This window comes from Azolla caroliniana, unplaced genomic scaffold (assembly GCF_043228905.1).
Source record: "Azolla caroliniana isolate FFs.n. ecotype wild unplaced genomic scaffold, voAzoCaro1.0.p SCAF_7, whole genome shotgun sequence".
Taxonomy (NCBI): domain Eukaryota; kingdom Viridiplantae; phylum Streptophyta; class Polypodiopsida; order Salviniales; family Salviniaceae; genus Azolla; species Azolla caroliniana.
Window position 1 is genome coordinate 7,010,196 of NW_028230442.1, and position 14,566 is coordinate 7,024,761.

Here is a 14,566-nt window from a genome sequence, read left to right on the forward strand (position 1 = left end):
TAGTTACTGAAGAGAGAGAGTGACTATGTAAAGCACTCTTCTCCTACTTTGTAATATGTTGGTTAATCTCCTTTGTAATATACAATCTTCTTGTGTATTTTCTATTATCGATCTTGTGTTCCTCTCCTCTCCTCTCCTCTCTCTCTCTCTCTCTCTCTCTCTCTCACACACACACACACACACACACACACACACATAACACACATCTCTAACCTATTCTGCTGCACAAGAATCACTATCGATTCTTTACATGTTCAAAAGCAAGCTCATCAAGTCTATGTGCAAGATATAAACTTCAAGATAAAGAATCTGCTTTTCCTTATTGTGTTTTAGGCCATTATGTAATCTTGAAATAAAAAAGAGTGAGAAACTATGCCTAATGAGCTTGCCTTTTATTTTGAACTCGACCATTCTAAAAGTATGTAAGTTTTTCTAATCACTATATACTACGATTTCATGAGATACTTCTAAACATTGATGTCATTGCTCAAAGGAATTAACAATAGCCAAGAGTTCTTTATCATGAACGTCATAGTTGATCTTAGTATCGTTGAAATTTTGTGAGTGAAAAAATACTATATGCAATTGTCCACCGTCTCCTAACTATTATAGGACACTCCCAACAACAAAATCCAATGCATAAACTTCAATTGGAAATGGTATACTTAAATCAACATAAGCTAGAATAAGTGAAGATGTAAATGCTCATTTAAGATTGATAAATGTTTCTTTTTTGCCTCGGTAGACCAAACAAATGGTTAATTTTTCCATTTACGTTGTATAAGAGGTAAAGCAATCCTCATGTATTTGCGATACAAATTCGCAAATCCTAAACAACATTGGACATTCCACATAGAACATGGGGATCGCCAATCTAGAATAGTTTGAACTTGAATTGGATCTTGAGATACCATTACATGAAGTGACATAGCCCAAGAATTCTACATGGTTCCTAGCAATGGGCATGGTTTCGGCTCAAACTGAACTGAATCGTTAAGCCATGGTTTAATGATTTATTAGTTCCAAAAAATTTAATCGTTTGGATTTTTTATAAACGGTTCGGTTTGGTTCTAAAACTCGGGTTTATAGGTTTATAAGTTTGGTTTAAAGGTTTATAGGTTAACTTTTTTTTTACCTTAATAGTTTATTAGTTTAATGGTTTAATTAATGGTTTTTTATTGATTTAAGTAATTGAACTTAAATGTTGATACCATGGCGGTGGTACGGGACACCGATCAAGGCTCGAGCTAGTCTTGATCCCTTCGTTTGGCGTGGTCGAGTGGATCAACACCCTTCGTTGTCTCTCTTTTTCTTTACTATCTATCATTTATTTCCTTATTTCATGCTTACATTCGAAAGAATCTCTAACATTTGAACCTGAATGTTTCGTCCAAATCACAAATCTCTTTAAATAGGTTTCACGTTGAAATGAATGAAGAACACTTGGTGCACATCCGTGATCATGGAATGTATGCAAGCTATATGTCCTCTTATGAGTCCAAATGTATACATAATATAGTTCATAATTACAATGGTTTGCGGTACCATGTTCCTTAAGGTCATGGGTTTGTGATTAAGATGAAACATTATGGCAATCATGACATAAACAACAAAAACTCAACAAAACGGATGCACAATGCATACTAATTTTTAATATATAAAACTGTCTCTAAGGGATAAAAAACTACAATGAGACCAAGTTCAAAAAAACATATACTATCAACAAATAAAAGGTAAAAGTTAAAACAATGTCTCACTCTAGATGAATTAGAGTATCTAATAAAACAAGAACAAAAAGTATCCCCAAAAACTCAATGGACATAGTTGCAACTAACGAAGGTAGTGATGCCCACAATGTTGGGTTATTGCACACAAAGGTGTTGATGGAGGAAGCAAAGCGGGTCAAAATCATGCTCTCAAGGTTGAACTCTACATTCACTTTAATTCCGAAAATAGACATACACATAAAGTGTGTGGCTAGATAGTTCCAATCCATTGCTCAAACATAACATATAAATCACATCCATTAACCTCTAATATATTCTCCATTTATGATAACAAGTGGTGATCCAAACATCCTAGTCCTTCCTCATGTGTCCATTGAATTTAGTTGTGTTGGCTTAGAGTATGATCCGGAGGGTTAATGTGTACAAGGACGAGTCAGAGAATAATATTATAATTAGAAGCATAATTATTAGTTAGGAAATATTATAGGAATGGACGGATTCGAATAGTTGTACCGATCTGGATCCACACCGATCGATAGCCAGTAGCCGGTCCGACACCGTTTTGTATTTCCTACCAGATGCCTATAAATGGATCTAGAATCGATGTAAATGAGGAACAGAAGTAATATGAGATTAGTGTCCGGTTTTAATTCTATTGTGTCTCTGTGTACTTGCCGTTATGCACTTCAATTGTTAATCTTACGCTTTGTTATAACTAATTTGTTGTGTCTTAACAATTCGGAACGTAACCGGAATTAGTCGGATCGGAATTGGATAGCCAGATAACATCCATCCCTGTGGTGAAGTGTTCCGGAAAGGACACCTATGTTTGAGGCTAAGGCCAACCCAAAGTAAAAAAAAGAAACATTTATGGAAGAAAACAATAAATATATAAGGAACTAAGACTAGCCTTGGAAAAAATGCATCCCAATGCAAAAACTGTTGAAGAAGAGAACATTTGAATGGGTTCCAAGGGGTGCACGAACCTTCTAAGAGCGTGTTTAACAAACAAGTGTGCGTGTGTGTGTGTGTGTGTGTGGATTTGACCGCTTCTTGCTCACACCTACCCAACATAGTAGTAACACGAGTTCAACAAATATTGAGACTAACAAATATTTGTACAACAAATACTAGATTGAAAACAACACAAGTTTGATTACAACAAGAAAGCCTTTTTAACATAGGGTATATAACAGTAAGATCATAAAAGAAAGGAGAAATGATCTAGGAGGAAGTCTTTGAGTTTCGGTGACCTCATCTTTTGTCATCGTGGATTTCCATTCCCTCATCCACGTCTTCCTCCTATTGGAGTGACTCCTTTGTTCAACTCTTCCAACGATGAAAACCCTAAAAAAATATCCCAACGATGGATAAGAAGAAGAAGAAGTGTACCCCACTAACCCTAAGATAACCCAAGTACGAAGCGAGCCCAATCCCCACTCTCACGCCCCCACAAGAAAACCCTCAAAGATCGAAGAGAAGATGAAGAAGAAAACTTCTCCCAATAGCACCCAAGAACCCAAAATGCTTTGGCTCCCAAAACCCATTGAACCCCAAACAAAATAAGCCCTCCCCTCCCCTTTACATAGTGAGAGAAGAGGCTCATTCCCACCCCTTTTGATCGAAATGCAAGTGCCAAGTTTCAAACCTTGTACCCTCTCCCGGCCTTAACCATTAGGCTACTAACCTTTTATTATTGTAGCATTCTTTTAATACAAACATATCTTATGGTTGGCCCTTCTCCCTCCCTTTTCTTCTTAATCCTCCGTTGAAACTCGCCACGTCACGACGCCGATGCTCAAGAGCACAATCCACTGAAAAAACCAAAGTAGATGGAGCAACAATGCTCACGATCATAAGCAATATATTGAATCGATATGCGGATTACTTGGGTTCGGCACGGGATTGGTGATGCCACCTTGGCGAAGGAAGGATGCATGCATGCATCCGATGGATGGGATGGGAATGCTTATGAACATAAGCAATAACGAATCGATATGCGGATTATTCAAGTTTGATACAAATCTAGTGATGCCAGCTTGGTGAAGGGAAGGGGTAAGTGATGGGCTCAATTGTAGGGCTAGAGGATGCAATGGATGGGCTTTGTGGGTAGGAATCGGCAACGGTTCGATTTCAACTTAACCGCTTTGGCCTTGTCCAAACCTGAACCGAACCAGTTCCTAAACCGGTTTAGCCAAGCTGATTAAGCCTTAACCAGCGTGGTAACAAGTTTAGGTTTAACCAGTTTGAGCAATCCCGAGCTCGGGCTCAATTGTAGGGCTAGAGGATGCAATGGATGGGCTTTGTGGGTAGGAATCGGCAACAGTTCGATTTCAACTTAACCGCTTTGGCCTTGTCCAAACCTGAACCGAACCAGTTCCTAAACCGGTTTAGCCAAGCCGATTAAGCCTTAACCGGCGTGGTAACAAGTTTAGGTTTAACCAGTTTGAGCAATCCCAAACCGAGCTCAAACCGATTAAGGATGCTCAAGCCTAAACCGAACCGTCAAACCTCAAAAGTGTGTGTGTGTGTGTGTGTGTTTTGGGGCCGAGGGTAGGAACTGGAATTTTGTAAAAACTCAGACGAAAGGGAAGGAAGTAAAGACGCTGTCTGTCTGTCTGTCTGTGTGTAAGAGAGAGAGAGAGAGAGAGAGAGAGAGAGAGATCTATCCATCCATCCATAGACAGATATTTTGCTCTTCTTTGTTCTCCTCTATCCATCCATCTCTCTGTTTTTTAGGGTTTACTTGGACATACAGAGAAGAAAGAAAGAAAGAAAGAAAGACGCAGAGCGCGCTCCCTCCCTCCCCTTTTTCTGGCTTCCATGGCGACCTTCCTGCATCCCAAATGGTCCTACCACACCTCTCTCGACGCGAATTAAGACCCCCCCCCCCCCAAATTCCCCTCCGTGTCGTGATCCCACCCCATCTTCCGTTTTGTTTCCGATCGGTGGAATTTAGACAGTATCTGCGTCTACTTCTATTCTTCTTCCCTTCTTCCCTTCCCCTTTTGACCATTCAAATATTCAGAGATCAGTGAGAATCTCCTTTGTTTTTCTTATGTTCACTCATCTGTAACAAGAGGCTACCTCCCGCTTTTTCCTAATGATTGATCATTCTGACATCGGAGATCTTTTGTGCTTTTCTTGTGAGTAACTCTTAAGAGTTTAACGTTTTTCTTCCGGGCTTACGCATGATTGCTCCTCAGTCCATCCGATATTTTCGGTGCTTTTGTATGAATTGCTTATTCATCAGAGCGCAGCGATTTTCATTGCTTTCCTATGTGATTGCTCATCAGAAAAAAAGACTTTTCGGGGCTTTTTTATGACTAATTATCAACAAATAGGGATTTATTCCGTGCCTTTGTACGTTTCTTCATCAGCAATCAGACATTTGATGAAGTAGCTGAAGCGTTGATGCCATGTTGTAGATAGCAAAACGATAATTTTGGCTCAGAAGATTACAATCAGGTATGAATCTGCTTTTTTACCTGAAGATTGTAGAAGAATAGCATGCAGCTCTTGAAATCTCTGACAAAATGATTGTATTGATCGTAGCCTGTATCTTTAGAGGAGTATGGACAGAATGAATCATATTTTTGCTGATGAGCTCAATAGTGTTTGAAATCCTTAATTTTCTGGTTCTAAATTTGAACAGTCCACGGGAATAGCATACATATTTGCTTTGGATGACAAGAATTTCTGGGATTTTCTTACACTTAGAAATGAGTATGGATAGCCTAACTTACAGTTGTACTAACAAAAATATTCATGCTTAAATGTTTACTTTCTGATAATTGTTATTTGAAGAGTTTTGAGGAATAGTATGCAGTTTTGCCTCAGAAGGCATGCATTTGTATATTTGATTATGTACAGGAATGATAAACACAATGGGGTTTTACTCATACTTGAACTTGAGAGACGGACATGTTAGAGAAAGATATGTTTGTGTTCACCCAGCTTAAATCTTTAGGTTACTATGGATAGCATAAAATGATAACGGTTCTTCTGAAGAATGTAAACACGTTTATGAGTCTATATTTCCTTGGTTCTTTTTTTCTATACTGTAAGTGTATTGTAGAGGTTGGTGCTCATTGCCGGCTGAATGCATGTGGAAATATGTCTTAATATCTTTTGATGGAATGTTTAATTCACTGCATGAATTTATGATTTAGCATAACATAGATAGCTTAAATGACATTTCTGCTTGAATGTATGAAGAAAGACATGTTTTGAGGAACTTTTGTCTCACTACTGTTTTGGCTATATGCATGTAGTTATTGTTTGTTTGCATACTTATAGAGTGTGTTTTCACGTTTGTACACATTATTGACTGATAGTAATATTTGTTTCCTGAAATTCAGATAATGCTTATGTTTATAACTCAGGTCTCTCTGCCCATATTTGCAGGTGAATTTCAGTACTATTTTTCTATTGTTGTGCTGTGAAATGAGTACAATATCTCCAAGCCCATCGACAACATCATCTACCAGTAGCCCTGAGTCTCCATCAGATGCTCCATACAGTGCAGAAGATTCAGATATATGGACAAGACATCAAGAAAATCTCTTTGAGAATGCATTATCTGTTCACGATCTAGATATTCCAGAGCGATGGGAAAATATTGCGGCTTTGGTTCCAGGTAAAGATGCATGCGCAGTTAAGAGACACTATGAGTTGTTGGTGGAGGATGTGAAGAACATTGATTTAGGAATTATAAATCTCCCTGCATATCCAAAATCAGTAGAAAATAGATTAGATTGTTCTGCTGAGAGCTCTTATGTAAAGAATGGCGTGGTGGGCGATGGATCTTCTAATGGATCTAGTGGAAACAGTGGCGGTGGAAAGGTTGGGAACAATAAAGCATCAGATCAAGAAAGGAAGAAGGGGATACCTTGGACAGAGGAGGAACACAGGTGAATCTTCCTTTCTCTTTCCTTGTGTTGTGTGCATGTTGTGATACTTTAATTTGGTTTCATATGCTATTCTATCCTTATTGTTACATCAGAGTTCTGGGTTTCCATAGTTCTAACGGCTCTTTCCGTATCTCATATATCTTAGGTATTTAAACAGGGCTAATGTCTGTGAATGGCATTTAATGGAACAAGAGTACACTTTTCTTGCATTGAAGGAGTGATGTCTATTCACATGAATACATGCATGCATGATGTATGTATGTATGTATATATGCATGTATTTGTTATAGCATCAATATATAAAAGGTTTGATATGTTTTATAAACTCTCCAAACATGGACGTCACATTTATATTTAGTTAACTTGGACATTAAAGTGGAGAAGAACCAGATAGAAGCGATTGGAGAAAGGAATGTATTCCTGTGTAGAATAACCACATTTGGTTGACTTCCAACACATGAATATTTGAAGCACATATTTGCGAGTATTAAAACTGTATATTTTTTTTTGTTATGACCTTTGATTGTTAGAACGTTTATTTAGAAGCCGAATAAACATCATTGACTATATTGAATGTACAATTATGGAGCACCCTTATAAGTCACTGGGATGGGCACTTAGGGCTGGGCTTTTGTGTTCCCTTTGGATAACTGGTAGAAATGCAGCTAATCTTCAACATGAAATCATCATTTCCGTTATTGCTAGTTAACTACAGTCATCAAAGTTTTTGTATTTTTACATGCTATTTTCTTGTGTTGTTTAAAAGTCTGAACTAGCATTCATGAGTATAATGTTTACATTATCTTAAACTGACATGATGTGGTCACTGATTACTGTTATTTCATGTGATGTACAAGGCTATTCTTGCTAGGGTTGGACAAGTTTGGAAAGGGAGATTGGCGAAATATCTCTAGAAATTTAGTTGTTTCAAGAACTCCAACGCAAGTTGCAAGCCATGCCCAGAAGTATTTCATTCGACTCAATTCTTTAAACAAGGAGAGGAGGAGATCAAGCATTCATGACATCACAAGTGTTTAATAATAGATATGGCAATGTGAATCAGTTTGAAGCCTTAAGTAGCATGGTTATTTGAATGGAGAAAATTTGAGTAAGGATGAGGAGAAGATCAAAGCATTGAAGGATGACATCACAAGTGTTCTAAAAATAATGAGTATGAGAATCATTCAAGTGAGTGTCCAATCGCCTAATGGTTGGAAGGCTGCCCCTTTCTATTGGTACATAAAGTCTGCATTGATTACTAGAGATCTTTCTTTCACCGAGATCTTTGATAGGTGGAATTCCTTTGGTATATTTGGTTCCTCGATTTACCACATCGCAACAAATTTTACTTGCGCATCTCATGATAAGCTACAAGTCTATAGTGCATATTCAGGAAAACAGGGACCTTGTTTGGTATAATGTTTGAACTTGCCAACTGGGAAATTTGATAAAAGTGCGCAAAATTCTGATGGGAAATATGTTTAACCGGACACCAAATTGCTACAGACCGGTAGTACTTCAAGAAAAGATTCTGGAATCAGTAGCCTCATTCACTTGCCGGTTAGAAATAGCGATGAAGGGAATTGAAAATTTAAAATTCCTTGATGTTTATCTGCCCATGTGTATGAAAGACAAATTGTATTCTTATCACTTAATTGAAGTCTACTGTAATATTCCTCATGTTAACGTATAATTTATATACCCCAATTGTAAGGAGGTATATTGCATTGTGTGATAACTACTTTTGGTGATGTAAAAAAATATTCAGATCATAGACCCTTATCATTGAGGTGAATGACTGGTATCAATCTTTTCAACTCCAGTGATATTGGAGCTTTTAGGTAAAGTCTACATCTTGAAGAATACTACTTCTTAGTTTGTAAGCTAACATGGTGCAAATTGTGTAATTAGATACTTTAGGTATTGGTCATTATCGGAGCATGCCTAACATTAAACATCTCTAACTTTGTTCCCTTTTTATGGAATCATCAATGTATAAACCCACGCATACTAAATTTCCAGCCCCAACTTGAATGAGCATAAAGAGTGACCTAAATATATGTAGAGCCTAATGACCTTGTGACACCAACTTTAATCATAAAATTATTTTCTATGCTACATATAATCCCAAGTTGACAATTCTTGAACAAATGAAACATTCAACAATATCAAAACATTCTTTCTACACATGTTAGCGATAGCTATTTGCTAATGGCACATATTGATTGGTAAAGAGCAATGAGAGATATCATAGGAATTTTTGGGAATGCCCAAGGATAGTTTGTTTGAATGAAATGTTTGCTTGAATGCCCTTTGCGTTTTTGTAGATAAGGATGGAAAGAATCATTGTCAGAATTCTAAGGATACCTTTGGGCTACAATGGCACCAAAAAACTAAGATGAGCTTAGATCATTGGTAAATTTAAGGTGATAGTTGAATGGTGAAGCCAAAAAACAAGCATGGATGGTAGAATAGTGCTTGCTCCTAAATCACATTCTTCACACATCTTTGGTCTATTTCTTATATTGTTTGGAAGTATTTCAACATTGGAGAAAAGAGATTGGTATTGCTATGACGTAGATTTTCTACAACATTCAACTCAATAGATTCTACATATTGTAGTAACAATTTCCAAAATATTGTGGTAATTGCAAACAAGTATGACACCGTTCCCTAATATAGTCGAGTCTTGTCAAGCACATGTGAAAGCCTAGAATGTACGCAGGTTGTATATTTATTATGTTGAAGTAAAAATTGTGGTAAATTCTAACAAGTATGAAATTGTTCCCAAATGGTCAAGTCTTGTCAAGTGTAAATGAAAGCCTAGAATCTATATAGGTTGTATACATTCTGCCGGAGTACATTTAGAGTGTTGCTTTATCTCAAAGACGATATGTCCTACTTTATTGAACTCAGATGTTCAACAAAGGAGGGAGAAGACAAGCTTCCAAGCTTACTTTTTTGAATTACATTGAACAACAATGGAGGAGACAAACTCAAGCGTAAAGATCTATCAACTTGGGGAGATCTGTGGAATGAGAATGCCTACATCAAGAAACCAAAATGTGCCGCCTATTAGAACTAGAATTTAGCTAGAGGAAGTTAATCTATCCTATATTCATGTTAGAAGGTCCTTGCCTTGAATGCCTAACAAGTTGTGTATTGAGAGGAGGCTCGGGAAATCCCATCCCCACCCTTTTACACCAAGGCACTTGACAAGATTTGGAATACTAATTGGTCCACTACCAATGGAGTTATAGGTTCAAATAAATTTTATGCCCCAATACTGTCCCCCCAAATAGGATGTGTCCTAGATGTGGGGCCAAGCTAGATACCCTTTTTCATTTGTTCTCCTCACCTATTAGAATTACATACAAACAATATCTATGAGTTATGTGATAGATATTTAGCAAAACTATTGACAAGGTAGGGGACACACATTGCGACAATAGTTCAAGTCAATTATCTACACGCGTGCTTTGCAAAGTAATGTCTCAAAATCTTCAAATGAACAAACATGTAAATATTGGCTTAAATACACTAGGACAAACAAGCATAATGATGAGATGACACGAGTGAGGGAAAATTCCGTGAACAACTTGGGTTATTTTGTGTCAATATGATAAGGTGGTATATCAAAATTCAAAAGGTTGCCCATTGCATCACATGATAAAGGTTATGTGCTTTATCGTGGTTGACACGTACCATACTTTTTGTTGTTGCTATCATGGTTGAAATGCTAGAAGATAAACATGAATTGATTAGGATCATGTGTTGACAACGACAAAATAATACACATACCTTACATGGTGAATTCTCGCTCCCTTTTTCTTCTTCGATTAAACAAAAATAGGTGGAAATTCTGTGGATAGTGACTATTCACACATTTTGGTACGTTGATGGCATCTAGGCAACTACGTTTAACTTGACATCTAAACCTTCAATATAATGCAATGTGTGAATTATAATTCTTAATTGTCCCACAGTAGGGCCACTAACTGCCAAGGTTCTACTCATTGTTCCATGGTCTTGATGTTGCACTAATGCACTTGTTGATTAACATCAAAACCAATGCTTCCATCAAGGCAACATGTCATTGCTTACCATTGATTAAATAATATGGCATTGAACGTTAATTAAGTAATGCATCACTAACTATTCCATGCAAGGCTAATGACATAATGTATCACACATGATTTAGTTCAATGTTAAATTGGTCAATGATCTATAACTTTAAACCAACAACGTAACATGCGATTTTAGATAATGAAGGCATTCGATTCTTGGCATTTCCGGATGAGAGCAAAGCAGAAAGTGCCAGCCCTGCACGTTGACAAAGAATACCGTGAAAAGGAGATCCACAAGTGTGTGCAGAGTCTTTTTGACAAGACAAAAGAACGGGAGTTGGGATGGAAAACAAATAAAGAAAAAAAGAGTAAGAAAAAGAAGGATTGGTACATACATACACATATACATACATGATACATACATACATACATACGGATACGTATGTACACAAAATACGTATACGCCTAGATATTAGAAGGATATTTTTGACACATTTTGAAGAGTACTACCGTTTGGTGAAGACGATCCCCTCTTCCCTTCCCTTTTCCTTTTCCTTTTCCTTTTCCTTTCTGTCTTTCCTTTCAGAAATCCTTCCATTCCATTTCTACAGTTAAATAAAAGTTACATTTTGATTTGCAGGTAAGGTTGATTTCTGCTTCTAATGGTTTCAAGAGTTGGGTCGTTCATGACTTTTATCTTTTCTTTGATTATGATTCTTCGCTTTGTTTTCTTTTCCACGTTATATTTTTTGCCCATTTTCTGTCTGTCTGCCTGCTGTTGCCATGTTAGCCCCAAATTTGTTGATTGCAAGAGTTTGAAGACCCCAATTCATATCTATCTATTGAATCAATAATGCACTGAGGACGATTGAAAACAATAAGATCCCATTTGATCTATGCAGGATTTGGATAAATTCTGTGGTCAATTCATCCACCCCCTTGATTCCTCAATTTACTCGTGCTATTCTTTTATATAGGCAAAAATATCATCTCTTCTCTCTCCTATGAGGTTTGTTTGAACAAGGGGCATTCTGGGAATTAATCGAAACTTGGAGTATTCCAGGAAATAATGATTTGGGGAACCTAAACTCACTTGGGTGAGTGATGGATGATGATCTCAAATGACATGAGCATGGGACATTATAGAGAGATTTGAATACATAATCTTAACATCATTGGCATATACAAAACTAAGTGTTTTCCATCTTTTGCCTAAGGATTCCATCATTACATCACATCATGTCTTTTTCTGGTGTTAAAACAAACATATTTGGTCTTACTTCGAACCTGAAGAAGGGGGACAAGTTCACGAGGAAGAGAAGAGAAGAGAAGAGAAGACACACACGGGTTAGTCGGGACTGGTTCTAGGATCTCTTTCATAAAGAGAAACGAAAATGAGCAAATCCACTACATCTCCTAAGGGTGATGAAATAAAGAGTAACCATACTGGAGGACCATCGAGTCGTCATTTCGCTATATATGATGTGAAAGGGACAAAGGCACAAATACGAAACATATTTGATGCTTGTGAGCGAGGTGACCACAAGGCAGTCATGAGTTATGCAAAGGAAAAGAACTTCGATATTGAAGCCAAGGTATCATCATGATTCCACACGAAATGTCCTCTCTCAAATCATAAGAATTAAATCAACAACAACAAAAAAACATTGTTCTCGATAGGGAAGAAAACAACTTAACCCACATAACTTACCTCGTTCACATTATGTTTAACTATATGGTGGAACACAGTGCACACATCTAATCCATGAAAAACATAACAAGCCTACCTAAATTGTAAAGTGATCAATAAACTATAATGGCAAGATAGCTATGACTTTTCATAATCACCCCACTCCAAATGTATGTAAAGGTCAATGCACTCACAACTAGGGGGATGCGAGCATATTTCATCACAACAAATTAGATTAAAAAATTAGTAAGATGGAGTATTTACATTTAGGGTTTAAGGTTTAAGGGATTTAAATGTGAATATGAAGAACTAGATATATATCTATCTAATATCCACATGAGACTAAATGCAATCTATGATTGAGAGAATGTGCGTGAGTATGTGTTTTAGGATTTACATTCCATAGTTGAGATATATCCAACTTTTTTACGAAGTGGATACTTTTGTTGCATACTTCATGCAAGAATATATGCTCAAATGTTCTTTGAGGTGGTGTTCCATCCTAATGGCATGCAAATTTTGGTAAACTTAAAAAATCCATAATACATCTTTATTAAATAACATTGGAGATTGACATTTGGATTTGTTTAGGATCGATATGGAAGAACCGCACTAATTTGGGCTGCTGATTGTGGGCATTTTCATATTTGTGAATCCATTATTAGGCTAAATGCTAACATTAATACAACAGATTCACACACGGGCAGGTATGTTATTTAATTTGCATCTTCATTACACGTCTCCGAGGTTAGTACATGAGGGAAAACTCTCATATACATAGGTGAATGTTTCCTCTTCCTTTAATGCCCCTAACTTTTTGTTGTTTCTCCAAATGTCCTTGGATCAACCCCGAATGAAGAGGAAAATGGGATGGAGTAACCACATAATTAAGAGGGAAGGGTGTGAGTTGATCTTATAGCACTTCAAATTGATCCAAACTAGGGTTGACCAAGGACATTTGGCGAAATAATGAAAACCTAGGGTATTTCGAAGTTTGCTCCTAATTTGTTTTATTTTATTTTATTTTATTGGGGGAGGGGGGGTGCTGGGGAATTCTACAAAAACATGTTAATCCAATATATGGTCAGGTGTGCAATACATTGGGCTGCTAGAACAGGAAGCTTACCAATTGTCCGTATCCTTGAATAAAAGAGAGTTTTCTTGTTCTCAATGTTTATTTTATTTAAAGAACTTGTCACGCTAAGACATGTTAAACTCTAGTGCAACACCTCCAAAGGAATAACAAAGGCTAAAAGCAAAATAGGAAGGTTCTTTTTATGAATGTGTGCTACCATTCCATGTATCTACTCCTTAATGTGTGTAATTCTCAGGCTTACTCATCCAATATGGTGCAAATATGAATAAAGAAGATAAGTATGGGCTAACACCTTTATACCTTGCCAAGTCAAGAGGTGTGGAAGGTGAAGAGGTATTTCAATACTTACTATCCGAAGGAGCCCCATACAATGAACTTAAGTCTTTCAGTGTTTCTGTGATTGAGGATCAAATCCGTGCTGAGATGGCTGCACTTGAGGATAGTGGTAGTCAAGAGAAAAAGCAATTAGAGTGAAATAAATAATTAAGTATTTACATATATCTCTTTGTGTGTGTGGAAAAACCTATCTTTGTTCATGAAGAGTTTAATTACACCTACTTACCATGATAAGTTATTTACATTGAAGGGATGCTTTGTGTAGAGAAATCTTGGATTCACATTAAAGAAAATAATGGAAATGTTTCTACCGAATCCTTAACATCTAAACATTGAAATAAATTGAACCTTTCGTTAAAAACACCCCAAAATTTCGAAACTTTTGCAAAAAAAAAAACAAATGATGGTGGTCACTACAACCCAAATGGTTCCTTTATGTCAACAAATATCAAGATTATATAAGACAAAAGGGAGATGACGTCATAATACATGAGTTGAAATAGAATTTGGTTATTCTTTGTTAGTGGATATATACTCAAATTCATATAATCCAAAACACAAACTCAGACTAGGAAACTTGCTACACATCTCAAAGGATATCAAACGTCATCTAAATGATCTCTTCATATATTAATTCTAGCTGTACGAAACAAGTATAGTGACATAATCATTCATAGCTTTCCTAACAAAATAGAAGTATGCATGATGCATATGAAATGTGCAAATGATCCAATTTG

General features: G+C 36.8%; 2 protein-coding genes across 2 annotated transcripts; both read left to right on the forward strand.

Moving 5' to 3' along the window:
• The first annotated feature begins 4,842 nt into the window (after positions 1 to 4,842).
• Positions 4,843 to 8,320, forward strand: LOC147861744 (transcription factor SRM1-like). The gene is made up of 3 exons (XM_087322277.1): positions 4,843 to 5,195; positions 6,135 to 6,640; positions 7,498 to 8,320. The coding sequence occupies exons 2-3, from the start codon at positions 6,174 to 6,176 to the stop codon at positions 7,676 to 7,678; spliced, it is 648 nt and encodes a 215-aa protein (XP_087178403.1). The 5' UTR covers positions 4,843 to 5,195; positions 6,135 to 6,173; the 3' UTR covers positions 7,679 to 8,320.
• Positions 8,321 to 12,101: 3,781 nt separating this feature from the next.
• On the forward strand, positions 12,102 to 13,967 carry LOC147861745 (uncharacterized). Its single transcript, XM_087322432.1, has 4 exons — positions 12,102 to 12,302; positions 12,989 to 13,104; positions 13,486 to 13,532; positions 13,729 to 13,967. Exons 1-4 carry the CDS (start codon positions 12,102 to 12,104, stop codon positions 13,965 to 13,967), a joined length of 603 nt encoding a protein of 200 aa, XP_087178558.1.
• The last annotated feature ends 599 nt before the right edge of the window (positions 13,968 to 14,566 follow it).

Excerpts from the sequence above, each read along its gene's own strand:
- LOC147861744 (XM_087322277.1), top strand. The coding sequence starts at position 6,174 with ATGAGTACAATATCTCCAAGCCCATCGACAACATCATCTACCAGTAGC. Across the intron at positions 6,641-7,497 it reads TGGACAGAGGAGGAACACAG|GCTATTCTTGCTAGGGTTGG; the intron begins GTGAATCTTCCT and ends GTGATGTACAAG.
- LOC147861745 (XM_087322432.1), top strand. The coding sequence starts at position 12,102 with ATGAGCAAATCCACTACATCTCCTAAGGGTGATGAAATAAAGAGTAAC. Across the intron at positions 12,303-12,988 it reads ACTTCGATATTGAAGCCAAG|GATCGATATGGAAGAACCGC; the intron begins GTATCATCATGA and ends GGATTTGTTTAG. Across the intron at positions 13,533-13,728 it reads AGGAAGCTTACCAATTGTCC|GCTTACTCATCCAATATGGT; the intron begins GTATCCTTGAAT and ends TGTAATTCTCAG.